General features: G+C 42.7%; 1 protein-coding gene across 1 annotated transcript in view; it reads left to right on the top strand.

The window, feature by feature from the left end:
• Positions 1-8,998: 8,998 nt before the first annotated feature.
• ANTXR1 (ANTXR cell adhesion molecule 1) overlaps positions 8,999-27,090 on the top strand; it is a gene marked incomplete at both ends in the record, with an annotated part of 106,093 nt that continues 88,001 nt past the window's right edge. Inside the window, 7 exons of the mRNA XM_082335434.1 lie at positions 8,999-9,150; positions 18,389-18,460; positions 19,172-19,243; positions 21,767-21,848; positions 23,067-23,100; positions 25,002-25,081; positions 26,851-26,919. Coding sequence (XP_082191560.1) covers positions 8,999-9,150; positions 18,389-18,460; positions 19,172-19,243; positions 21,767-21,848; positions 23,067-23,100; positions 25,002-25,081; positions 26,851-26,919 — 561 coding nt within the window. The remainder of the gene's footprint in view (positions 9,151-18,388; positions 18,461-19,171; positions 19,244-21,766; positions 21,849-23,066; positions 23,101-25,001; positions 25,082-26,850; positions 26,920-27,090) is intronic.

Consider the following 27,090-nt stretch of genomic DNA (forward strand, 5'->3'; position numbering starts at 1 on the left):
CGCACAAGGCAGATCACATTCGTCATCAAGAGACCTATCCGCGACCTCAAGTCTTACGGACCAGACATCTACGCTCTGTGCAAAGGACTCAGAACCTACATAGCTTATGAAGTTAACGGTGAGTGCAAGCAAATGAATTATGTCTGTAACTAACCAGGCATTTTTGTTCCTTGGGGAATAATACACAAATGCTGCTGTTCCAACTAGAGACGGACGCAAATCAAGAACCTCAGGAGCTGCAGAAAGGGTTCGGTATCTCTGCAGATCCAGATTGGAAGAGTGTTGAGTCACAACCTTCATAAATGATCTGATCCAAACCCTTACTACTCTGTTTAGTAAAGTTTAAGGTAGCTTAAGTTTTGGCCCAGAATTTTGCAGATTGACCTCATCTGTAATGCCAAGGTAAAGAAAAAGGGTAGTGCTAGGAACCGCTATCCTTCGGGTCAGAGACTGCTGATAAGTTTACCGAGAAATCCCACCAAACACTTGTGTTTCACAATACTAAGCCAAGTTGCTTCATTCCCTGGGGTTTTTTCAGAGGTGGATGATCACAGCACCTAGGAGTTTAATGACCTCCACTTCATAGGATTATGAATAACGATAACATCAAAACATAACGATAACATCAAAGCCTTGAGAGGGCCCATTAACTAGCACTAGCATAACTGTATAATGCACAGTAATAGAGACTAACAGTATAGAGTGTAACAGTGCCCCTCTGTACTGGAAAACCAAAAGAATATTAAATAGCATGTCTTTGTGATCACTCATTTCCGAGTTAAAGATCCAGTTGTGTTTGGTGACTACAAAAGAATCTTTCACTCGTACATGTAAAATATTTCTCTTGCAGCAATTATTAAAAACATCGCTCACTCAGAGCAGTAAAAATGCACTGTTGCAGAATGCCAGCTATTGCTATGGAGACTAGTATAAATCAACTGTCTTGCTGTGGGTGCCATAATCATATTTTGATCACTTGCAATAGAATTCCTTGTATTGTCAGGAAAAAAAGAAATTCTTTAAGTATATAAAGGAAGTTTTACTCAGAGGAGTTAACCCTGAAGCACCAGCAAAGTACTCTGAGCCTTAGTGCAAGCTGATTGTCTGCAGACCCTGTCACAAGAAAGATGCTCCGCAGCTCAGGCATCGGATGTTGCATGCTGACATAGCAGCACTTCCACCCCTCGCTGCTTGCTTTGCTTTGATAATTGCTTTGGTACTTGAGATGGCTCAACTTGATGAAAAACGTGAGTGCAATGTTCCAGGTATTAAGGGCTGCCAATGAACGCACAGATCACTTAACACCATCTTAGGTATTACCTCATGGTATTTTTGTTTCCTTTTCTTGTTTTTAAAGGAGCCCAATATCCATACAATCAAGAGTCATGCTTTAGACTTGATGTCCTGCACCTCGTGGGCCTTAAATACTGTCGCAGCAATTACAAGGCCTGAAAACCTTACCATCCTTGAAGCAAGTCCGGATGCTTGATAGCTGCTGCACAAAGCCAGCCTCGATGCTGTTCCTCCCCAGCATCTCCTCTTTCCAGAGTTTCGTTCTTGATGATTCAGATGCTGAAACAGATCAATTGGTGAACATATCTTTCAATTAAAGACCTTTAGCATGGATCAACTCTGGCTAGTTTCTCCTTACTACACCCTTATCATCTATGAACACATCCAGAAAAACATTTTGATTGCATCTCTTCTACCCCTTTTGAGCCCTTTGAATGCTTTTAAATGCCTGATCTTAACATAGAGCACACCCATAGGGGCGGGCAGGCGTCAGAGTATGTATGTTACAAATAAGGCGTACAGAGTATGCCTTCCTTTCCTTCCTCAGGGAAGGATGCCTCACATTAAAAATCTTGATTCATGTGGCATGAAAAGTAGAAAGAAAGGAGGATGCAACAAATTTGCCTTTGTTGGGGAAGAGGAGTCTAATTTGTAGGCTTTACAGAGTTGTTCTGCTCTTAAAAGAGAGTCCTCCATTTTCCCAGTGCATAGTGAGGACTGGCTAGAGGCATTGCACTGAACACTCCGGTGGACGAAGCTTTGCTTCAAAGATGCATACACAATATAAACACCATTACTGATCCACAGAAGAGAGCGCAAGATTCCCAGCAGTCTCCTCCCAGATGCCTCTAACTCAGCCTTGAAGATGCAAAAAAAAGCAGGCTTAGTTTCCCTTCCTTAATGCTGCAATGGCACAGTAAAGGGAGATGACAGATTTATTCCATTTACGCTGCCAGTGACACGTAGAAAGAGTCTTTGTGCTTTCCTGATAGCTAGTCCCAGATTCTGTGTCTAATCTTGCAGTAGTATAAATTTGACATGAATCAAGCTAGGAATACAGTAACATTTCTGCTGAATTAACGAGGGCATTTGACAGTGTTTATGTCAGATTCGTCAGCTCTAGGCTAAAGACTATCTACTTTGACCCAGCACGAAGCTTGCTGTTACAAAGTTAACCTTTTTTTTTTTTTTTGAACAAGTGGGGACTGGAAGGATGCATTTATCTTGGACTGTCGTCACCTAGCAACAATTTTCCCCTCCCCAATCCTGCAGTCACCACCTAACCCCAGATTTCTTACATGGTCAAGCCAGTGTCATAGAGAAGAATCAATACTTTAGAGAGTAAGAAGCCAATCCCAAGCATTTGAAAGCAGAGAAGTGTAGAAGGGGATTGAAGTACAATTTTTTTAAAAAGAGCAAGGCCATTAAACACTAAAGCTTTAGTAAGGCGAGGTCCCTATTGTTCAGAACTTTAAAATCAAGATTGATTATTTCCTCTGTTCTAACAAAAATGGCAGGATGCCCTGGCTCATCCAGGTGAACACAAGTCTATTTAACAATACCAGCCGTGCAACGTCCCTCAGTTTCTGTTACCCTCTGACCGATCCCCAGAGGCTTTATTCCGTAGCAGTTTGAAAGGATGCAGAGTTCACTTAGGCACATCTCAGGCAAAAGCATCTGAATTATCTGGATTAGCACACATCAGTCCTAGCAGAGGAGAGACATTGTTGCTGCTAACCTCCTTCCTTTTTGGTATTACACAAGTTCTTTTAATTCCTTCACACACCATCAGTTCTCATTTTACTCAGGCTGAGGCTAAATATGACAGAAAGGCAAGAATCAAAGTTTAGGAGGGATTTTCACTTATTTTTAGTCATTATACAGTATCCTAACAAAATCTTTCAGCTCTGGTCATGCCCTACTTTGCCTTCTTATGGGCATTTCTCGATTTAACTCCCTTTCCAGTAGGGACTGGAAAGAAACTTTTTAGTAGCAGTATGTGCATTTTAATGCCAATGGTACACGAGTGAAAGGGAAGGAAACTTCAGCCGCCTAACAAAGCAAAGAAACACCCGTGATGCTTACTGCAAAACTGGAGTGCAAGTGATCTGAACAAACAGAGTTAAGACAAGGCCTCAACTACACCCGATGCTTCAATAGAAACTTTACTGCTTGTTGTCAAGCGGAGCTGCCCTATGTCGTGTTACCCCAGCCCAGAGCCTGTGCCTGCCAGCTCACCCCCACAGCATATGTACGCGCTTGCTTCACGCTGCTGGGATGAGAGTTCTGAAGAACAAATACAGCAAGAACAGCCCCATTACAAATCTTCCAGCCCGTACCATCCTCCAGCACTGCAGAACCTCACTGTAGTCCAGCAGGTGACATTTAACAGCAGAGAGCAGTTCACAGCAGATGTCCACAAAGCCATCTCCCAGGCTCTGATTGCAACGATTTGGGATTTTAAAAAGCCACCGTTGCACCCTGCATATACTCTTCTGCATTTTGTCCCATAAAATCTAAAACGTGCTAATAAGTGCAGTAATAAAGACAGTAGACAATACTCAAAGGCAATTTATGAACATGACTAGGAGAAGGATAATTTGACAACACAGCACAGGCTGAAGAGGGAAAAGTTTTCCATTTATCCCTCCAGTCCAAACTCCAGTTTGGAGCACATGTCAGTGTAATTAACTTCTTGCAAAGAAAGTCTTCAAGGAGGAACAGCGTCAGTTAAGATACAACGCTTTGCCTCACAGATAAATGGTCACATTCTCTGTGCTTACAGCACTTTGAAAAGGGCGAGTCAGACACTGCAAATCCAACAATATGGTAGGATTTATTTTTAAATCCCATAGGATTATGTGAAATGTAGTCAGTAAACGTGAACCTTTCATTCTGTGCAGCTCTGCTCCCTCCTGCCGAGCACGTGTGCTTGTCCTCTTGCCTTAAAACCTGTGGAAAGCAAACTGCAGAAGATCCTAATATTCCTTTAAACAAACAGTGCTTCATCAGTGTTGTTTGCATATTCACTTGCTCAAAGTTAGGCACGTGTTTGTAGACAACCATTGTTACCTGAGACTTAATTGTTTCAGGATGCATGTACCTTACCATCCCCAAGGGGTTAATTACTGCTGGCTAAATATTGGATCAAATTGAACAGACTCCTAAGGAGAATACTGAGTTTGCATTCTTCTGAGTCCCAGGGGACTCAGAATCCGGATGCCTGTGCTGTAGTTTGGACTTGGGCATTAGAGCATTCAGACTTTCAAACTCAGGTTCTTAGAAAATACTTTTAACCGAGTGCTTTCATTTAAGAAGGGAGGTCAAACTCAGCCACCCAATTTTCAGAGATGCTGAAAACCAGAAGCCCCTAATGAATTCCTCAACATTTGCTCCAAACTGAGGATCAGCGGGAACCAGGCTGATCATCTCTGCCTAAATTCAACTAAAGGGAAAGATACCACTAATAACAGAGGCCCCTTTGAGTGGCCTGGGCTGAATTTTGTCCCGCTATAAGTGCATGTAAAAAAAAAACCCCTCGCAGAGGTGCTGCAAGGATGCTCTAGCCCTGGCAAAGTCTTTGAAATGGCTGAAGTAAAGGCAAACAAAAGCAATATACATGCAACGGTGAGCAGAGGAGGGAAGGCTGTTGAGAAGCACGTAGCCTTACCGCACTAACCAAAGGGGACAAGAGCTCCTCTGACTGCACCCCCTGCTCCTCGGCAGAAATTAAAAATGAGACTTGGAAAACAACTACTTGGCCTTCTTAGGTTATGGCAGAATCATTCCCTACACCATATTTTCTCCTGTTTTATTTAATATGTTACAAGCAATATGTTTCCATCTGTATACTTAGCCTAACACTCTTCTTCAGGAAGAGGTTCCGTACATATGCAGAGTTAGCAGCCCTTGTTAAAAAAGCTAGTGGAACGAACTCTCGTCACCAGAAAAGTGATGCAATACAGCCTTACGTGCTGCAGCGGAGGCAAATAAAAGCAAAGCAGGGCAAAGTCAGATAAAAGCAAGAGACAAGGGGGTTACTGATCCCTTGAAAAATTAGGGCAAGCCAGGGAAGGAGAAGCCCTTCGTGGCCACTGGGTGGCAGTCGCGAGTCGTACGTGGTACAACCGCCCACACTCGGACCCGGAGGAGTCGGTTGTCCTACACAGCGTAGGACAGCGTAGCCCCGCTGAGACTAGCGGGGCTGTGCGGAATCACACCGTCTGAAAATACAGCCAGCGAATTTAAGGACACGTCTACACCGAAGTCAGGGAAGTAATTTCTGTACGGTGCTGATAAATCTGTGATAATAATACTGGTCAGCATAGGCAATTCCCGACATCCCCATTATCCACGCAGACTGCTGCAAGAGCTTCCTGAAGTGCCATGGAGACTAGGGAACGTGATTTTGAGGTCTTGCCAGAAGCCATTAGCCACCATACAGGTCAGACATTCGTGAGCCAAAGGGACCACCCCCAAAGACACCCAAGTGAGCGCTCACAAAGCCACACGACGCTGCCATGTCTCACCCATCAGCAACAGCACTGTTAAAGCAAGCTGACAGACCCCGCTTCTTCCAAGCTGCGAGTTTCAGAAAAGGTCCCATAGCTATAGATAAGGGAGTAGATGATAAAACAAGAAAACCTGCTGATACCACTTCCCCCATCATTTACATATGCAAATTCTAATCACACACCAAGAGCATCAGTTGGAGCTTAATTAACTGTTGAACTGCTATATGCAATTAAAACACCTTACTTCTTGTCTCCTTCACACAAAGAATACAACACAGCCAGTCTCTCCGAGAGCCGTTAGGTCTTCCACACAAAGCTATAGTCTTCATAATGTTTTTGTTGCTAGCATTTTTAGTGAGGGAGGGACAGACAAAAACTCCAACACCCCCCTCCTGTGTCTCCATGAGCTTCCTATTATGGAGCTGCTTTTCTCCGAGCATTGATGCTGCTATTACCAGACCATAAATAAAAAGACATGTTCCTAAGATAGGCATATGAAGAGGACTAGCCCTGAAGAAAGTCAGAGTTAGAGCACAAAGCATGGTGTTTCACTTTGTCAGCAGCTCCCTCCATCTCAGAGTGCTCTAAGCTTCATCTGATGCCTCATTCCTTGGCTTTTCCCCAAGCTTTCCTGGGCCTTCTGTCAGCCTGAATCCACAGCTACACAGAGAATCTGATCTCCTCCTCCATTCCCCCTCCTTTCCCCCTCCTAGCTTCAGGCCAAAGTTATTTTCCTGAGGTACAGCTTTTTTCTTTTTTAACTCTACGTGTTTGTTCCTCTCAGGGCCAGTCAGAAACAAATGAAAGAAATTATCAGTCTGCTTTTAATCTTCAGGCAGACACAGGTCATAAGCTAATGACAACAAGATACTTTATCTGACTGTGGCAGCCCTCGCTGTGCCTCAGATCAGAAGCTAGCCCTAAGTACTTTTCCAAAATTTCTCAAAAACAGTACATCCCCAGAGAGGAAGCTTTTCTTCTACCCTTTGTATTTTTACTTCTTCAATTCAGCTCATTTTCTTCTAAAATACCAAAAAAGAATCCATGAACTAGCCTCATCTCCTTCCTTAGAGCAGTACAATACTCAAACACATACACAGAACTCTCTATGTGTAACCCCGTGATTTGGACAATTCAAGCTTCATAGCTATAAAGAGATTTGTTCTAGAGGTTCTACATAAAACTTTGAAATCCCCAAACCCTACCTGCTTACTGTGCATACCTACGCTGGCTGCCGGAGCTGCAGCTCTGCCCTTTGACGCCTCCCAGCAGCCGCATCTCACGGGATTTAAGGCACCAGGCCAGGCAGCCATGCAAAGCAGCGGGCGGCGGCGCCGCCTCTTCCTCGCAGCTCCCAGGGCGCACCCGCCGCGCCTTGCGCCGCCCAGGGCCCGGGCAGGTGCTGACCCTCAGCCTGGGCAGCGCCTCAGCTGCCGCAGCGCGGGCTCTCACACGCGATTCTGACACCGTGCCTTGTTTCTCTTTGTTGTAGAAAGCCTGATACCCCGACGTAGGTCTTTTGCCTATGCGGTACTGATCTGCGTTACTACTCCCCTTTCGGACTAAGAGATAAATTGAAAGACTCACACCCACACTCCCAGCTCCCCTTGAGTTTAGGTATGGAAGCCCAAAATACCCATCTACAATTCCGCTCCTGTCTAGCCCTGGAGAAGCTTTGACTTCCACGGGATCTCCACATCCTTCGGGTCCGATCAGGATTTGGCAGCAGGACCCAGGAGGTGACATTTGCCCATCTATCATCCCCATTAGAGGAGGCGGTATTTGCTAAGCATCGCCAGGTGTGGGAGGGAGACACTCCCACAGTTTTAATCATCAATGCAGCAAGGTGCCTGACTGATTTGTAATTCAGATGTTTCCACTTCTGTCAGAAGTCTGTTATCATGCTGTTTGTTGTTTTCCCTTGAAACCTATCCTGCTGGGTTTCCTGGTCTTTCCTCAGATTGTTTGCTTTTGCTAAGAATTTTTTAAAGACAAATTTAACTCTTTAAGCAATGAAGAACAGCTTGAAAGCCTGACTCAAGTGCACTTGCATCTCCTATCAGAAACCTGACCTGGTCGCCCCACCCTTGATGCGCCACCTGAAGCTGCTTTGCTAACCAGCAATTAGCCCTGGGAGAACAGGTGTGCTGCTATAGCCTGAGGGGATTTGAGAGGGAAGGCTGGGAGCCCCTGCTCCTGGGCTCTCTAGCTGAGCTTTTGCTGGTACAGGGGGCTGTTCTGACTGGGGTAATGCTCTTGCTTTTGAGCTGTCCTGCTCAGGTTTTAGAGCTTGTGGTGCTGTTTGTGGAAGGAGACAGAAAATGTAAGTGTAACTGGAGTTATGTTTTCCAGCAAGTTTTCCTGGAAGAGGGAGGGTTTAGGCTCTAGTGGCTGAAATGAGTTTCCTAAAGATAGTAAGAGGGGGAAGCCTGTTTCACAGGCACAGACGTTGCTTGATATTTCTCAGGACTGAGAAAATATGAGGGATGAAACCTGGTGTGGCTCGTCACTTCAAGTTTTGCAAAGCTACTCTAAGTTTTTAAAGGTCTTTAAACTCAGATGTTGCCTATGTGGGAAACAAAGATGTTTCTGCGGTGTGACTGCTGTAAGCAAACGGCTTCTGTGTTCCTATCTAAAGCTGCTGTGGTATGTGCTTAGTATGCTCGGTGCACGAATGGTACGCTTAAAACCAGAGGCTCCAGTCAGCTTCAGTTTTTGCCACAAGGTGGCATTCTCTGAGCTTTTTTTGCTAAGGAAAAATAAAACTTACCATCCTTAATAATAACAATAATAATTAAGGCGGGGGGGACAACGACTCAAACCCTCCCTGTATTTTCTAAAGTCTGTGACAAAGCAAGATTTGTTAGGAGGCTGCTCCTTCTCTTGCAAAACAATGGTGCTGCTTTCAGAGAGCTGCAAGGGAGACTGAGGGTCAAGTCCCTTTAAAAAAAAAAAAGTGAAATACAGTATTGTGCATCTTGAAATCTGAAACCAAGAAACAGAAGTGCAAGGGAAACAAGGGGCAAAGTCTTGCAATTCCTGAGGACAGCTGTTGCAAGTGGAGTTTTAAGGAATATAAACGTATATACATACACACATTTAAAGGTCATTGAATGGCTTTTGTGGAGAAACCTGTGAAATAAAGGAGCCTTGGAAGAAGAGATTTCTTTTTCTTCTCCTCTCTGGATATAATGGCCATTGCAAAGCAAAGCATCTTGAGATTTGGCTTCAAATGGCTCTTCCTAGCAACTTTTATGCTAGCCTGTGATGGACAAGGTGGAAAGAGAGAGAATGGTGGTCCTGCCTGTTACGGAGGATTTGATTTGTATTTCATTCTAGACAAGTAAGTCAGTTCTACTCTGTTCTTTTTCTAAGAAATCTTTCTCTAGGCATGAACTGGAACAGCATGTACTGATACTGAGGAGGTTTTCTTTGGATTTTGGGTTTGTAGAAGTCACTGTGTCCCTCGGGGACCCGTGAAACTCCGTACTATTCTGGCTTTGTTTTTGTTGTGGTGACTTCTTTGGTAGGTCTAGTATATAATCCCATTGTGCTCTGTAAATCAAATCGTTATAAATTTTGCTGTGGCTGATATAGAAACTTTATTGTGTACCTGACCCTGTAGTTTCTTAAAAGAGTGGTTGGGAGAAGGGCAGCAGCCTGGTCACCTCTGATTTCCCTATGAATCGTGAGGGCTGAGGCACTCAGGAAAGCAGGGGTTGGAGAGTTGTTATTGCAGGTATTAATTCTATAGCTGAAAACGTGGAGGAAATGCTCGCCTGCCTGCAGGTCTGCTTCCCTGCCGCTTGCTCCTTAGCTCTGGACATTCTAGAGCAGCAACTTGCAGGTAAAGATAGGGCTGGGAGAGGTGGCTGCTCCCTTTGAAAGGGTCTGGTTTTGGCCGTTGTGATGGAAAACAGCTAGAGTGCCTTATTTAAAGAGAGCTTTCTTTTCTCTACGCTGAGTCACATTTTCTTTGTTTCCTGTTAATCAAATGCATATTTTGACTGCTTAACTGTTTATACTGAAGGTAACTTCCTACCTCACTCTTTTTCATCACCGATTGTGATAGTGTCGTCCTCTTGGCACTGGTACATTTGTCTCTTCACAGGCCTTCAGGTTGTAGATGGAGCGATGTGAAATAGATATGTGCTGAGCTTTGGAAAGCTTCATCTTGAAGCAATACAACAACTTAAAGTATAGAAAAGTACTAACTAAAATGATTTTCCTAATTTTCTTGATTAAGAGCAGCTATTTTGAACCAAAGGTTTGGAAATACTGGAGAATATGCATGCCAGAGCCATGGTACTGACATTATTAACCATAAATTTCAGAGACAGGAAAGTATTTGCAAGTTGCCAAAAGTGCTTGCGGATGAAGCTTTCTGACTGATTCTCTTGAGTGTTTTGCAGTAGCTCCCGCATTCCATTAGTATAAATGACTTGGAATTACATAACACTTTATTACAAAAGACTGGGTAAAATGTAAGACTGAGACACTGGATATTTTAGTATGCCAGTTGTCCTAATGCTCCAGGGGAAAGATTTTTTTTTTTTTTTTTTTACTTCATTCAGTGACAAGATCTACTTGTCTAATGCATTTTGGTGCTTTGGCTGCTCAGTTATTAGTTGGAATGCTTTTATTGCTACATATTAAAAAAAAACAAAACAAATAAAACAAACAAACAACAAAAAAAACCAAACAACAACAGCAAAAGAAACCCACACAACCAGAGCATGAATTGTACTGCAGACAGCTCTTGCAAACTGCATTTCTCTGAAAGTTGAAGCAAAATTGAATGTTTTATCAAATCTGATGGATGTGCTGTGTTATACCTCGGAGCAAATGTAATTTTAACAGCCACTTATTTCAAGTTCTGTGCTGTCCTCTTACTGAAATGCATGACTTTCTAGGCTTGCTCAAGGGATTATGAATTTGGGTGGAAATATGAAGCTTGGCACAAGCTTTAAAGTAGGCAGGCTTACCTCAGTGTATGTATTGAGGTATCCAACAAAATCCTGCTTTGACAGTGACAGGATTCCTATTTCTGGGATTTTTCTGGTGCAGAAATGAACAGGGTCTGATGTAAAATCGTCCTTGGTCTCCAGTGGAATTTGGAGGAGAGTTATGGTGTTTCAGGTACTAGTGTGTGTGGTGTGGCGTGGACCCCATCGTTTAGCCTTTGAGGAGGCTGATGAGATATTTACTGTGGTGGAGCAGGTTATCCCGTATCCTTTATCTTTTAAACTTTCCTTCATTTCTCAGATGCTGAGATGAAGCTCTAAAAAAATCTTGTCTAATTTAGCCTGGGTTTTCTACCTTCTAATTGTTTAGAGAATGTTTTCACAAATGCTGCTGGAGTCCTGAAGGCAGAGAGAAGTGATGCTTATAGAGGCCTTCAGGCAAACTATGAAATGATAATAATAGACTCAGGGCTCACTGCTTTTCTTTGAAATAGGTCTAAAAATGTTTAAAAGTTATCAAAAGTGATAAAGGACACTGAAGCAGAAGAGATTTACATTCTGAAACATGAAATGTTAATTTCAATGGTGGAAGAAAGCCATTAAAATATTAGGCAACCTACTTTCTGGGATCAAAGGAGTAATACAAAAACAATAAACACAGCCCTGGAAGTCAGCAGTGCTAGAGCCCTCTGCTGACCCTTTTGCCTCAGTGCCTGGTTGGATTTAGTGACTGCTTAAGTCCATTTAGCACCCTGTACGTGTGCTGCTCGTAGGACACGTTCCAGCTGCCACACTATACGCGGTCCTTGTCACAGCGCTGGCTCTTGAAGCATACTTCTGGCCACAAGAAGCCCATCAAAGTGAACACGTAACCCACTGGAGAAAGGGCATGAGTTACAGGCTGTTCTCATGAGGTGATGCTCCAGCTCCCTGCAATCTTCTCCTTGGAAGAATCCTGCAAACTTGCTGTGTGAACTGTTGAAGGGAAACCAGATTTCCTCCGACTGTCTGCAGACAGCTGGAGACGTGATTCCCTGCAGATGGCATGCCTAGAGGACCTGAAGCAACTCTCCCATTTCTCATGGTCATGAAGGAGAAGAAAATCCAGTATTCGGTCATTCAGAAATAATCCTGTTATGCTACACAGCCTTGGTGCACGTGTCACAAACAGAACAAAAGCTTGAGCGGTACCAGATATGCTTGCTAGGTTACAACAGCATCCTTAATCTCTGTGCGTGCACTTGCATGTCTTTCATCGCTTCCGAGAGCTCTCACACCGCGTAGGTAGCAGTAGAGAAGGCCTCTCATGCTGTGACCATTGGACCTCAGGCTAGCAGACTTGCGTTCCAAAAGTGATGCAAAGATACCCCAGAGGGCTGCGGTTCGAGTTGGGCAAACTCCTTGCCAAGTAAAACTGGAGTTGTCACGCTGCTGTTGGTGCAGTGCTCCAACGTTGGAGGAAACTAAGATTTGCCAGCTCGCTTGATATGCTGCAAACTTACAAGGACAAAAATGGTGTTACACAAAGACCTAACTTGAAATTCTGAGCTACCTGATGGCAGGTTCACTGAAGGAATTGTATTCATGTGAATTAAGACTGGATGAATCCATTTCTCTTGTGCTTTGATTGCAAAAAAAAAAAAGTGGAGAGGGCTACAACTCAAGCTGTATGCTATTTAGAGTACAGTTGTATGCTATTTGCTATTTAGGTTATATGCAGGATCTAGGCAGGCAGAGTGCTGAGCATCTCAAAGTGAAGGTCATGCCAGGATGAGCCCAGTGTTGTGGAAGGTCAGGCCCGCTTCTCTTGGGAGAATTGTTGAGAGAGCTGGTCCCAGATGGCTTGTCCTTTTGTGTTACTGTGGTGCTGAGGGGTTTCATGGATTGAGGCTCCTGTAGACTGAATGGTAGCGAAACATATGGCAGAAGACGGTGCCAAAGAATTTACAGCCTGGATGCGAGATAAGATATAGGGCTTTTGTTAAGACGGAAAAATGAGGAAGCAGCGAGATGTTGATAAACATAAAGCAAACATTGGTTTTTGCTGATGTTGTCCAGTTATTCTAAAAATATCATCCCTGTGACTAATTAATGAAGACTATGACCTGCCCCCAACTGACATGGTATCTAGTGCTGTAGTACGTAAACACCCCACACACGCACAGTTGGAACATTAGGTAGAGTCAACTCCCAGATTAATTTATTTGCAGGTAGGGAGGAAGGGATAACAATGAGTAAGTCTTCTCAGTAATCTTTTGCCGTGTCCCCTGTATGTCAAAGGTGTTATTTCCTATGCTCTTGCCTGTTGTGTGCAAATAGTAGGCTTTTTATACCCATGTGCAGAAAACATGCAAGGAACTGTACATGTGTGAAAGAAAAGTTGGCTCTAAAAGATCCTTGGCAAAATGAAGCAAGTAATCCAAGCTGTTTCCTGTGATCCCTTCGTTATTCAGCCAGACAGCTGATCTATTTTTAACCAGTTGTATTGAAGTGAAACTCCTGCTCTAGAGAGGCAAATAGTTGTTTCTTTGAATCTAGCTTTAGTTACCATGACTTAAGCAAGACTAAGCCCAGATTTACAACCAAGGTGTAGAAGAATATAGGGGCCATAGTCACCAGGCAGGGAGACTGACCTACCTGAACTGCTTCCAGTGGTGGTGACTCTTCCCCTGGGAAACGCGAGCCCTCCAACAGAGCTAACCACAGCACCCTTACAGAGCTGAATAATATTCTAGCTGCTCTAATCTGAAGAAATGCAAGCCTTTAGTAGGTAATGCTAAAATGGAGTGTCTGTGGAAATAGATGCAAAATGATCTCTGGTCTTCATTGACCTAGTCAGTGATTCCTTGATTGGTTTTCTGGAATCGCAGGCCTGAATCCAGAGCAATGTATGCGTTTTGTTTGGGTGGCAGGGGGTTGCAAGTATATGGAGGCATAGCTTTTCTTTGTTTTAGCATGAGGGCTGAGGGATGCTAGCAAGGTAGCATGGAGGAATTTGTACGTTCTTGTGTCTCTGCTTGTTGCCTGAAGGAGTGTAATTCACTCCTAAGCCTGCTGTAGGCATGTGATTGCAATGAGCTAAGATAGTACGTGAAATCCTTGCCCGTCAAGACCTGTGTACATGTTTTTAGCCAGTGATGAATCTAAGGTTAACTATTCCTGGTAAAAGGGGTGGGTGGGAGCTGCCTTACATCCAGGGTTAAGCGTGTGGCTCCAGCACTCTGCACTTTATCTACTGCTTGGTGTAAATTCAATCCACAGTTACTTGCTTATTATTTGTTTTTTTTATGTATCCCCTGCCAATCAGGAAAAGAAGAATGTTCTCGGACTGTGTTTAGGCTTAGAAGCTTATCCTGCTGTGAACTGGACCCCTGTAAACCCTGTAATCTCAAACGTTTGACACTCTGGTGAGCTGTCTTGTGTGAAGTGTGGCACAAGATAGTAGTGTTTCCGCAAAGAATTGCATCACCTCTCTGACATCTTTGTTATGTAGTGTTTCCAAAATTGCTCCTGAAGTATTTGGAAAGACAAAGGACACTTCTTGGCTTGTTTGTGTTAAAGAGCTCAATAAAAAGATGCTGCAAAACTTCTTGGGTCAATGCCACCTCTGACAGCTATGAGACTTCTTGAAGTTAGTCCAAAACTGTGGAAATGTAAGGAAAATTTAGATCAACTTCAGTCTCTGCATCAGGTATTGTTATGTGCTCCTGTCAGCTGCAGTGCACGTAACTGGTGTGAAGTCTTTGTATAACAGTTTGTGGGCTTGATTCTGTTTTCTTCTAGTTTGCGAATTAAATAAAGCCATGGGTATTCTGAGAAGGTGCAGTGGCAGAAATGGAAATAAGGAGTCTTATAAGTACAAGAAAGTCAAACTGTAAGGAGGTTTGAGTTCCCGCAGCTTTGGGTTACAGTGCATCTTGTCACAGTGAGTAGGAGAAAAGCAGCTGCTGGAGGGCAGGGTTTAGCCAGAGTGTGGCTCTCTGTCTGGAACCACTGAACGACTGGTTCTCTCACCCTTGGATTTTGTTTAGATGTACGAAATTCCAGCACAGTTGACTGCAGAGTGTATCATTCTCTTGTTAAAGGCATAATGGTTTACTTAGTCTTAATTTCCCTTTATTGGGCTTTTCTCCAGCAAGAGAATTTGGCATCCTCAAGATGAGCCTTTTCTTAAATTGCAAGTTTATAACATCAACCATTCAGCTGCAAAGTGTTGGCTCGCTGATCATCTTGTTTCTCTTTGGGAATATGAAGAGGTAACGGTTTTAAATTTGGCTTTTATTGTCTTACAGTTAGGCTTTAGAAATACTTGTCCTATTAAGAGTTCTTGGCCTCCCTTATGAGAGGCTTTACAAGTGACAAGTGTCTTTTACTGCAGGGCTTCCAAATAACACAGCCGAAAGCTGTGGAGGTGAACACTGTAAGCTAATGCTGGTTTTGTAAACCTTCTGTTGACTGCAAAGAGGTTACTTTTATTGGTTTTGTCCATTTTGTGCCAAGTGAAGACTGTAAGAAGTCTGAAGTGTGTTTCAGAAAATGTATTTTATGTATTAGAGGAGTACTTTTTTCTAAATGCGGACCTGGGCATTTATAGCCACTGACACCTGGGCTTGAGTAGATGGAGAAATTAACTGCAAGTAGACTGCAAGCTGTCTAGCTACAGATGGAAAACTTGCTGTGCTAGAAGGAACGATGTATGGTCAGCAAAAGTGTGAGCCTTGTTTTGGGACCCTTTTATAGCTTGCTCTGGTAGAGATGAAGAGTAAACGGATTGCAGACAATTCCAATTGCCCCAATTCAGTGCCTTTGGAACTGAAAGCAGAAACAGGCCTCCTTTTGTGGGATAGTGGGGTGGTTTTTATGATTGTAGCAATGGCAAGAAGTTTCCTTAAAACAGACATTTAACATTCTGCTGCTCTCGAACTTCAGGTTGTTCCTCTCGTGTGTTAGTAGATGTGCGGGAAGGTTTCATGGAAAAAGAGCTGTAACTTCAGATGCTTGGAGTTTTGTTCCAGAGGGCATGAAGATGGGACTGTTGGTGGGAGAACAGAGCGAGGATGATGAAGGGGAGGAGGTACAGCAGAAGCTGAAGCCATGCTTGTGTGAAGAATTAAAAAGAACTGCTTACCTGAAAAAACTGCTCAAACTATTTAAGACCAGCGGAACAACAGTTGCAAAGGCAAACGCTTAAACAGGATGTGCTATTGACTGGCACATCATTGAACTGAGCTATTGGTTTTTAACCTTTATTCTGGCAAATGCTGTTTTCAAAAAATGCATGACTTCTCGGAGGCATGGAAAATGACAGGAGTTTTAGATGACGACCTACATACCTTATGTGCTCTGTGGCTGGATCTCATTCCCAGCTGCCTTGCTGCAATAGTAATTTTAAGTGATGATCAACTTTTGTTCAGAGGCTTATAATGAAGGGGAGGAAATAACCGTACTTTTAAAGACTAACGCAGCTTCTCGGGCAGTGTCCTGTTGTAAGTGGGGCTTAGCTAGAGCTCCTGTGTTGGCAAAGGCTGAGAGCTAAGTGTTCCCTTAACATGAAGAGTAGTGTAGTCATGGCTAGGAGAAGGTTGGTTAGGGTATGCTTGTGAAAGGGTCCTAACTTCCCATATCTGCTACCAGATGGTTCAAGAAGGCATGTGAAGCTCTAATGAGGTGCGCTTTTATTGAGAGGTGGATATATAGGCTAAAGCAACATACATTTCACTGAAGGAGGTAGTAATTGCTTTATGGTTAACAAAGCCTTGGCTTCATGTGTCTTCTGGCGACTGATGTCTCCATTGCTATAAAGTCAAGTGTTTCTTTTATGCCTCACCATAGAAAGACAATAAATATTTATTTTCCTGGCCAGCTCTGGGAAATGATTTGGGCTATTTGGCATTGATGGGACTGGAGTGCCTCATATTCAAGCTCTGAGTTTTTCCATCTGAGAGGAATTTGCACCTGGGGTTGAGCTTTGTATGTCTCTGTTCTATCAGTTTGCAGTTTGGATGCAGCGGGGGTTAAGTTTCTTGTTTGAGAGCGAGTCCTGATGTACCTCACCCTTCTGTTATAAGACACCAGTTTTCCCACTGTCTGTGTGGTTTACAAGACTCTTGTTATTGGTGTTTCTTTGGTCCTCTCTGAACACATGCATGGAGAACAAGTAATGATTTCAAGTCCTGGTCTGATGAAAGGAGAGAGCGCCAAGAAGTCATCTAGCACTATTAGAATTTGCTTATGATCAAGTCTCCTCTGCAATCTGTCCCTTACAATCATGGACGAAAGGGGGGGGGCCTGTAAGGTTGTCTTTAAAGAGGCACGTTTGGTATCAGGTCCTTTGTGCAACAAAGGCCAGAGCGTTCACTGTTTTTCCAGAGGGACCATATGCTCTTGTACCTGTGCAAGAGCCCTCGTTGCATGTCATCTGAGGTTGCCTTTGGGCATATTGGGGTCATGCAGAGAAAGAATGGCGTAAGGTATCACGGAGCAAGTGGGTAAGGCCAAGGTTTTTACTGAATGGCTGTAAATGAGAGCCAGGTGTGGGAAGACTAGGGAAGGGAATTTGTATGACCTGCACAATGTGGTTTGCATGCTTGCTGTGCTGCTAGGAAGTGAAGTAATGCTATTTGCAGCCAGGCTGGGGTTGGCTGTACCAGGTGTGCAGTACTTGGGTGAATCTATTCGTGGCTCTTCATTTGCATTCTCAGAGCTAAGGTAGAACAGAGTTGGGTCAGATGCCTTTTCTTTCTGTGAAGTGAAAAAACATCTTCTCAAATGTTCATCTTTTCTTCCTCAGGCTGCAGATCAATGAATTTTCTGTTAAAGCTGGAATGGTTATTTCCCCTATAAATATTTTTAATTGTAGTCAATGAATTAAATAAGTGATGACACATTTATTTTCCAAGTCTAGGCAGGAATTTTTTTCCAATATTAATATTTCAGTGTTCACAGAAGTGTTTATGCCAGAAGGGGCATTTAGTGCTGAAAGATTCTGATTAACCTAATTTTTTCCTGGTTCTTACAACATAAGGAAGAATAATCCAATCCCATTATAGTCCATGGCTTATTTTCCTGAGGAGCAAAATTACTTTGTTTTGCCTTTAACTGAGGTGTGGAAGAATTAGCCAGAACAGTTGAGAAGTGGACCTGAGGTGTTTTACTTTTCACAGTCTCTAGCACAGTGGAAATGCTAGAGAAGTTTAATAATCTGCTCCTCCAACTGCATTTTATTCTCAAAATACACTTGAGCTAAAAGCTCTGCATAATGGTATGGCAAGTGGGTTGGTGGAATTAATCTAAAATACTGTGCAGAGAGACAGGTCTTCACTCACACAGGGTTTATTTGTTTAGGGCTGTGCCTAAGGTCTAGCGTAACTGCCACATGTTATTGCAAAGTGTAGCCTCAGACACTTGCATGGAGTGTAAATTATTCTTGCTTTTCAAAGCTAAAGTAGGAAATGTCATTTACAGTTTAATATCTCTTTAAAGGAAGAATATGGACAGTGATTGTTAAACAAAATAAAAACAAATGACTAGCTGAGCAATGTGTAACAAAACATTAGGCTGGGAAATCTACAAGAACAGCAGCTAAACTAATCTCTCCTTTAATAATTGTTTCCCTAGATCAGGAAGTGTCCTGCACCATTGGAATGAAATATATCATTTTGTGGAACATTTGGCCCGTAAGTTTATAAGGTAAGAAGTGCTGCTTTGCAGATAACCAAATGGAGAGGTGTGTGTGTGTGCCAGCGGCTAGGGGACGTGCTCTCAGTCGCAGTCAGTAGCGCATGCTGCTTTCCGCCGGGGGACCTGGTGAAGAGGGAGTTCCTAATGCTTTTCTCAGATCATCCCATTGGCTGCTTTTCCCCAAATTTCTGTCACGCAGGAAATAGGAGCAGATAAGCTAATTGTTCCCTTTTTTCCTGCCTGACTTCCATGGATCAAATCGTATTTTTGTGGGGAAGGAATCCTCTTGTTTCTGAGATGGCTGGCTCCTGCCTGAGGGACAGAAGTCTGGGTCTGCAGGGAGAGGCCTGAGGCTGCAGCTTTCAGGCACTGAATGCCTTGAGACTGGATGAAAAAATCCCCCAGGCCAGTGGGTGGAAAGTGGTATGATAAACATAATTAGCCTTCCCTTGTCTCCATGGTGATACCATATGCACTTAAGCCTTTCTTGCTTTAGCAATCTTAAGGTCATGATGCAAGTGCCATTTATATCTTTTAGAAGGAACCCTTGCGGTTTGCCTTGACTAGGAAGGCCCAGGGCAGAACACCTTTTGCTGCTCGGTCCTGTCTTTCATCCTGTTGAATTATGATCTAGATAGCAATCAGTGTCCTGTGTGTTTGGTGTTACACATATAGTAAGCTCTGGTCTAAGATTTACTTTTTTTTTCTCTCCTACTCCAGCCCTCAGCTGAGGATGTCCTTCATTGTGTTTTCAACTAGAGGGACAATTCTAATGAGGCTAACAGAAGACAGGTAAGAAGAGGTTTAAAGGTACACAGCAGCTTGTTGTAGCTTCCTTCACTGTCCTTGCTCAATTATTTCCAGTCCATTGTGAGCGGTGTTGTGGCACCTTTGTGCTTCTCAGTTTAATTGTTTGAATCACCTGCCTATTTTCATATATGACAGTCATTCTGCTAGAATGCCTTAAGGCCTCTTAAGGCAGAGGTTGCCTTCTTAATTTTAACTTCTAAATGTCTTTCTGTCAGCAGTTAGGGTTTTAACTCAAACTGCCTTCCACAGATTTTCAGGCTTTTGTCGGAGAGCACGAGCCTTATTGCCTTTGAAACATCCTTAAGGATTTTCTTCTGCAAACAAATAGGTGAAACTCCCTTCCCATAAAAACAAACTTGAAAGGGGTAGGTGATACCCGTACTCTTGAGGTAGAGGTGAACAGGATTTCTTTGGAGGTCTGAAGGTATGTTATAGGCAAAGAGTGTTTAGGATGGTTTGCAAGGGTGTATATTTTTTGGCAATGAAAGTTTGATTGCCATGTTCCTGAAGCATGTTCCTGTCATCCCCTTGTAGATCCCCAAGTTAATCCCAGTAGAGTCTATGGGCTGGATTTTTTTAACTCTGACTTCAAGGAGAGCTCAATGAGGTCCTTTAATCACTCTTGCTTCCTCTCTTAACTTCATTGCCACGTGGAGCAAAAATATATGTAACATATGTGAAGACTGTATAAGTCAGCATGTGTTTTACATATTGGATGTCTATGAAGTTGCATACCAGAGCAGCTACTATAGAGGAATGAATAGGAAACTGGCTGCTTTCCTAGAGAGCAGTCCACATACCTACCAACCTTGAAAAATGCCATTAAACCCAGCCAGCCCAAGCATCTCTCGCCACTTACTGCAACAATAAGTATAAAGAGAATTAACCGTATCTAACTTGGTGCCAGAGGAAAACCTGCTCCCTGCCTCTGTCTGTCTCCCACCCTGTGAGCACACCCCATGGCAAAGATCTCTAGTCTGTTAAGGCTCTAAGCAATGAGACTTAAGAGTTTCCCATGTGGAAATGTATTTCATATTTATCCAGCTGTCCTAGAAATGTTGACTGGGAACAGGATATTGATATGGTATTAGTCTAAAAGCCAGCTGACTGGAGAGCTGCTGGTTTTTATTGGAGAACTGACAAACAAGGTGGAGGCTTCATGCTGGTCCTTTAGTTAACGCTGGCCTTTCATCATAGGGAAGCTGGAGTAGTGGCAAAACCAATTCTGCCTTGCCTGTGCCTCCATGTGGTGATCAGCATCTGAACGTGAAGACTGAGGGTGCTTAGCATCCCTTTTAGAAAAACTCTGTGCATCTAATGGGACTGGATTGGCATATTTTAAAGACCTTTGCTGTCTATTTTAAAATTTCGGTGTTTGTGTTTGAAAAATAGTTCTGATCACAGGGAATGATCTTGATTTTTATATTCAGCTTTGGCTTGGTATGTGCATGGGTAGCTGAAAGGAGGAAATATCTGCCCCTAGCCCACCTATGATATACAGCTCAGTGTCTAACTAGTCTGGGATATCGCAGGTACACAATGAGTTCTTGAAGGTTTGGTAATTCAACCTATTGCAAAAGCAGATACTCTTTTCTCCCCGTGGGAGTCACTGCTCTGTAGAGTGGCTAATGTTAACGCACTGCAACAGTCAGCCTCACAAATATGAGATAAAGTATGTGGTGCTCACAATCTGGATTTTCTGAAGTAGTTAAAATATGCAGGGACACAACTGACTTCTGGCATTTGGTCTTGCGATGTCCGTGTGGTCCTGCATGCAGTGACCGAATCCGTTTCCCATGAAGATTGTATAGTTTGCTCAGAGATATACCCCACACATTGCAGGGTTTTATCTTGGTATTAAAGACTTCAGGCTTCCAGAGTTTGGTGTCTGCAACTCAGTGGAACAACAAATGGGTGCCCACCCCACTTAGCCTGCAGTTGATCTGTCACTGTGCCTGGGATTTCTAAAAAAATTAAAACAGATACCCTGAATCGGAATGAGCTATTGGGAAAGGCTTTAATCTTCAAGTCAGTTTGAACAGGAACCGAAGGCGTAATGCCCAAATAAACTGGAGTTGCCAGGATGGTTTGAGACTGTAATTTTTTTGTGGCTGTTTGATTACATTTGTATAGTCAAGTCAGCAAGCGTAAGTGAGGAAAGTGAGCAAGTCAGCTGCTCTGCTTCTGCATGAGAAGTCTGACCAGGGTTACACAGGGAATATTTATTTAGAAAGAAATGTATGGATATTGACTTAGGGGATGCTGCTGTTGTGGTGCTTTCCCCAGGCTGTGGGAACACTGGGAGCACATCTGCTCTGTTTTCTGTATCCTTAGAAAGGTAGATATCTGGGTAGATACCCAGACATTACCTTAGCCTATATAAACATTGAGTTAACTCTTTTTTTCCCCTCTGTGTATCTGGTTCTGCCATGCATGTCTTCGCCTGGATATCAACTCCTGATAAGTTTGATCCTGGGTCTAACAATGCATCTGCATTCCTTTCAGGGAACAGATACGCCAGGGACTAGAAGAGCTGCAGAAAGTCCTTCCGGGAGGTGACACATACATGCATGAAGGATTTGAAAGGGTAACTAGATGCATGCTATAGTGCTTCTAGACTGTGTCTGGGTGCTCCTCAGGAAACGTTAAACAAAGGAACCTGGTTAATAATTCTCTGGTAGGTAAGTGGGGCTGTTTCCCTCTTATGCAGTAGGTATGTTGAAGCGTACACATTTGGTGTTGGAGCTGCTACAAGGGGGCTGCAAACCCTACTGCTTATCTTTCTTTTTGCCTTCAGCTTTTGTGGGGGGAGCTGCCTTTTCAGCTTAGGACAAGGTAGAAGGCTTTGACATTGCAATCCCACATGGAACCATGTTCATGAAGGGTGGAAAGCTGCCTAGAGTCCTGCATAGGTGCTGTAGCAGGCTTGTTAGAGTTGGGTGGGGGCTGAGGCCGTGGCTCTAACCTGTTCTCACTGGTGGACAAATAATGCTGCACAGAAGTTATTGCCTGCTCTGATCTTCTCCTGTATATTTTACAGGCTCAGGAGTTTCTCTAAGCCTGAACTCCTGAACCCCCTCCCACTACTGTACTACACGTGCATTTTGGGGGATTGTGGAACTGTCTGCCTATTGAAAATGCTTGTAAACACACAACAAAAATTCAGGTGACCTGAGAGATGCTGGCTCATAACTAGGAGTCCAAAACCAAATCCGAGAGTTTGGTGACTTCAGAAACTTTGCAGGGGAAGTTCAAAAAAAAGAAATTTAAATTCAGAACAGAAATGAAATTCATAAGCCAAATATGTTCAGGGTGGCCTACTTTTTAATTTTGAATTGATGCGCACTGAAGCGTTTGCTGTTCTACCTTGCAGAATATGCTTGTGCATGGATCAAGTGGGAGACAAAAGCATAAGAATATCTCTCCGAAGCTGGTTTATTTGCAGTCAGAGTAGTTGATCTAGAGGTGCTGGGGAATATTTATCAATGGACCTAGGGTGTTTCTCAAGGAGGAAGGTGAATGTGATTTTCAGATAGCAGAATAGTGGGAGACTACGTTATTATTGGCCAATGGCCTTAGGGTTGGTTTGACCGAGTTATGCTTTAGATAAGACCTTGAAGTAGCAGAGTCAAAACCATAGGCAAGGAACTTGTTCTATGAAGCAGGTATCTCTGAAAGCAGAGGTTACGTGCAGACTACCAACATGACATCCTCGCTGCCATCTTCTCTTTTTCTGGTGCGTGTGTAGATGCCCACAAAGTATTATTATTCATTTATTGCTAATAATCTTCTGATTTAATTTCAGGCAAGTGAACAGATTTACTATGAAAATGTTCACGGTGAGAGACTTTCTTGATCCATTGAATGTTTGTTTTTTCTCTTTCTTTTTGACTGATAACTCTCAGATTTGAAATGCAGCTTTGCTGTGGGAAAGGTGTGGGGTGGCAATGCTATTCGGGGTAGTTGTTCCTGAAAAGGGAAAAGAAGAGGTGGAGCTTTAAGGACCCAGAGCTGGAATGAATGTGTTTCAGGCCAAAAGTGAGAAGCCAGGCTGACTGAAGGTGCCTACTCTTACCAAAACTGTCTGGTACCTTATCTTGCTCTTTTTGCTTGAGGACTCAGGTAACCATTTCTTCTTCCTTCTGAAACATGTGGAGATGCTGTTAGGTGAAAGTTTTTTTTTCAATAAGCAATTATTAAATCCAGTAATAAGTGCAGACAATTGTAAAAATGTTTGTCCTTTCCTTTCTCGTAATTAATGTAAGAACTTTCTGCACTGCAAAGCCTGAAGTAGAAATATAAACATTGCTTTTTGGAAACCAAGACAGGCGAGCAGATGTCTGAGTGTAAAGCCAGTCCTAATGGTTTTGCAGGGCCACTCGTGAATAAAACGAAGTAGTGGCTAAGTCTGCACAGCTTTGGGACTCATCTGTAAAATAGGACTGCAGCAGAATGGAATAGACAGCTAGAACAATTCGATTTGGGATTGGTAATGCTTTTGCATGCTGGTATACATATTGCATGTAAGAGGTTGCCACCATATGCAAGAAGCAGTGGACAACTGGGTCCTCAAGTCTGAATGTTGGCCTGTGTATTTTGTCTTTGTTAGTTCTGGGTGTTTGTCCTTGCTCCTCTAAAGAAGCATTCATACCACCTGCACAGGTCCTAAGGCTCCTGCCGTAGTCAATGGAGGGAGAATGGCATCTCTGGAGGTCATTTGGGCTCCTAAGTTTGTACAAACAGTGCTCGCTTTTCTCCGTTTCCTGCAGAAAAAGCCCAGGCACTTAAGCCTAGGCACATCTGCAACATGAATGACCCTGCCTGTTGCTTATTGTTTGCCAAGCACTCGACTTTCTTGTTGCATCATTACCACATTATTTAAAAGTGAGGATTTTTAAGTTGAACCAAGAAGTTCAGGGATTGGATCTCTGTTGGGCAGTAATTGAAGAAGTTGCTTGTTTGGATTTTTCTCTTCAGCGACAGCTTGTTAAAGGCACAGCTACTTGTAATGGCAGGAAAATGCCCTAGATGGCTGAAGAAATTTAAAGGTTGATAATTTACATGCCTTGACATGTTTAGCTTTTATCTTTCCATAACAGTGTTTGTGCAAGATACAGCTACAGAGCTGCTTCATATCTGTAGCAAGTCTATTGTCAGAAATATGAATTAATTCTATTCGGCTGCTCCTGAAAACTGATACAAACTTGTAAAACCCAAGCTATAATCAATACAAGGGGAAGACTGCAAGGTTTAACTATGTTGCTGAAATATGTTACGTAGGAAGGCTGAAGATTTTTAGGGCGTTTTCCTACTGTATCTGTTTAAATCCCAATTGAGCTTTTTATCACAAGCTGAAAAAAATCTTTGGATTTCTTGAATTGACAGCATTAATAAAATCAGGAAATAACTAGGAATGCTTTAGGTTTTTTGACGACTGCAGGCTAATCTACTGGTCTGAAATATTGAAATAGTTATGAGGGGCTGTCAGTTAAAAAATCATTGGCACATCAAAGGAGCGTGGTATAAAACTGGTGTTGAAGGCAGGTGCCCAAGCGGAAAAAGTGTGCAGAAATTCATGTTTTCTGAAAACTGGCTGGCTGAAGGGAGGCAAGGACATGGGCTTGATGTCTGCTGTTTCTGGTCCTTTAAGTGTGCTAACAGGTCGCTAGCAGGATGTTTTCTAGGCTAGTTCAACAAATACAACTCAAAAACAAGGGACTAAAGAAGTTTGTGTGTTTAGGTTACAGAACTGCGAGTGTCATCATTGCACTGACAGATGGAGAACTCCATGAAGACCTATTTTTCTACTCTGAGAGGGAGGTAAGTGTCTTACACATTTTTTAGCCAGGGAGACAGTGAAATGTCTGGGCTTGCTGCTTGAAGGCAAAAGACAGGGAAAACCTTTTTCCCTACTGACAAAACTTCACTTTTGTGCTCTTTAGACATGAATCTTAAAGATAAACATTAACAGCAGCAATGCTTCTGACTCATCAAAACTGAGACTGTTCATGGGAGAGGAGGGGGGTTCAAACTTCCAGTTAAAAAAAAAAAAAAAAAAAAAAAACAAAACCAAAAAAACCCCACCAAACCAACCTGGAGAAGGAATAGTTCACAGCTGAAAAGTTTCAGTATTTACTGGATTGTTCTGGGAAATACCTGAATCTTCTCACTTTGACTTTTCTTCTTTCACAAAAAGTAAAGAACACAGAAAGACCATTGTTCCTATAATCTTCTGTCACATCAGAAAGCCTTTCAGATGATGAAATCCAAAATTTCCACAAATGTTTCCAAGATTCAAGTGTGTATTCTCAGCATCCTCATTAAATTAATATATTATGCAAAATGTTAGATAAACAGTATGTTGAGCACTTGAAAGCTTTGCTCTATAATATTTCTACTGATGTCATCTCTGAAGAGATGAACGAACTTTCACTTGTCAGTCAAACAAATTAAGATGACCTAAACTTGGAAGATGGTATTGTTACATGAATTTGCTATGGACAGGATTTTTCCTCTCAATCTGTCCAAAGTGCAGCTTTAAATCCAATAACAACAAAAAGAATGGTTTTGTAGAATAAAATCAATATTGCTACAGCACAAATGTCATGAATCCAGAGTTCCCCTCCTTACTGTTCATCTCCTTTTCTTCTCTTCTGAAATCAAAAATCCACAAGAAAAACAAGTTTGTTTTTAGAGGTGAATGAACAAGTTGAGAGGTCAGAAGTGTTTGTTTTGGTTTGGGGAGGAACAGTTAGTGAGCTAGTAGAATGGAGATCCTGACCTCAGCTCTTACACTGCGAGTTGCTTCGGTTCTTTAGGCTTAAGTTTCTTGGTGTAAAACTGGAATGATGCTTTTCTTGTAAAGCACTTTGCTATCTAACAATTTGAACTACTACAGTCTTCTGATATAATCTGACTTGCTACCATCTTTTCTGGGAATGGGTTTTCAGTCAGGTCTTCCTGTTCTAATGAAATGTTAAATGACTTAATTCATACTTATGCAGACAGGAGCATTTAGAACAATTGCTTTTTGAGTAGTAAATGCAACTTTCATCTGTATGTCAATGAAAAAGCCTGGAAAAATTAAACCTGTTGATGTTCTCTGTTTGTTACTTTGAGATGCTGTGTAAACAGTGGGAGTGATACAGTTTGTAGCAGATGGGATGAAATGTCCCTTCACCTATGGATACCACGAGTCTAGACACAGATGTCTGAAACAGAAAGTAGCAGAACATTTTTGGTTACTATTATACTGGGATATATCCTAAATGGTGAAAAGAAAATGGATTTAGTCTGTCTTACATCTGTTGGACAGGCAAATGTTAGAAAGTTGGAGAAGCTAGGAAGGTGAGCTAGTTAGGTATAAAAAAACCCTACCAAATACCTTGGGTTTTGCTTTACTAAATAAATAGCTACTCTAGTAGCAGATAAAACCTGTTTCTGGTCAGGTAGGAAAGCTTTTAAAGCTCTTTTGACAAGCCCCCCATTGCTGATTTTACAGAGAAAGACTAAATTTATGATAAAGACCTTTCAGAAACCTGCATCCCATCACATTTGCATCCATGTCATCCTGCCTTTCCTTGTTCCAGGCTAATCGGTCGCGTGACCTGGGAGCTACAGTATATTGTGTTGGTGTGAAGGACTTCAATGAGACCCAGGTAAATGTGGCGCTCGTTGTGTTTACTGGGGTACTTGGCAAAGCTGCATGTTGAACACAGGCACATGCTCCTAAATCACTTTCTCAAGACTTCTCAAGTGGTCTTCCTCTCCTTCTGTTGACTGTTTGACAGTCTGAAGTGTCTTGGTCTGGGTGTTGGGTTTAAGCCCCT

This window comes from Platalea leucorodia (assembly GCF_965183815.1).
Source record: "Platalea leucorodia genome assembly, chromosome: Z".
Taxonomy (NCBI): Eukaryota; Metazoa; Chordata; class Aves; order Pelecaniformes; family Threskiornithidae; genus Platalea; species Platalea leucorodia.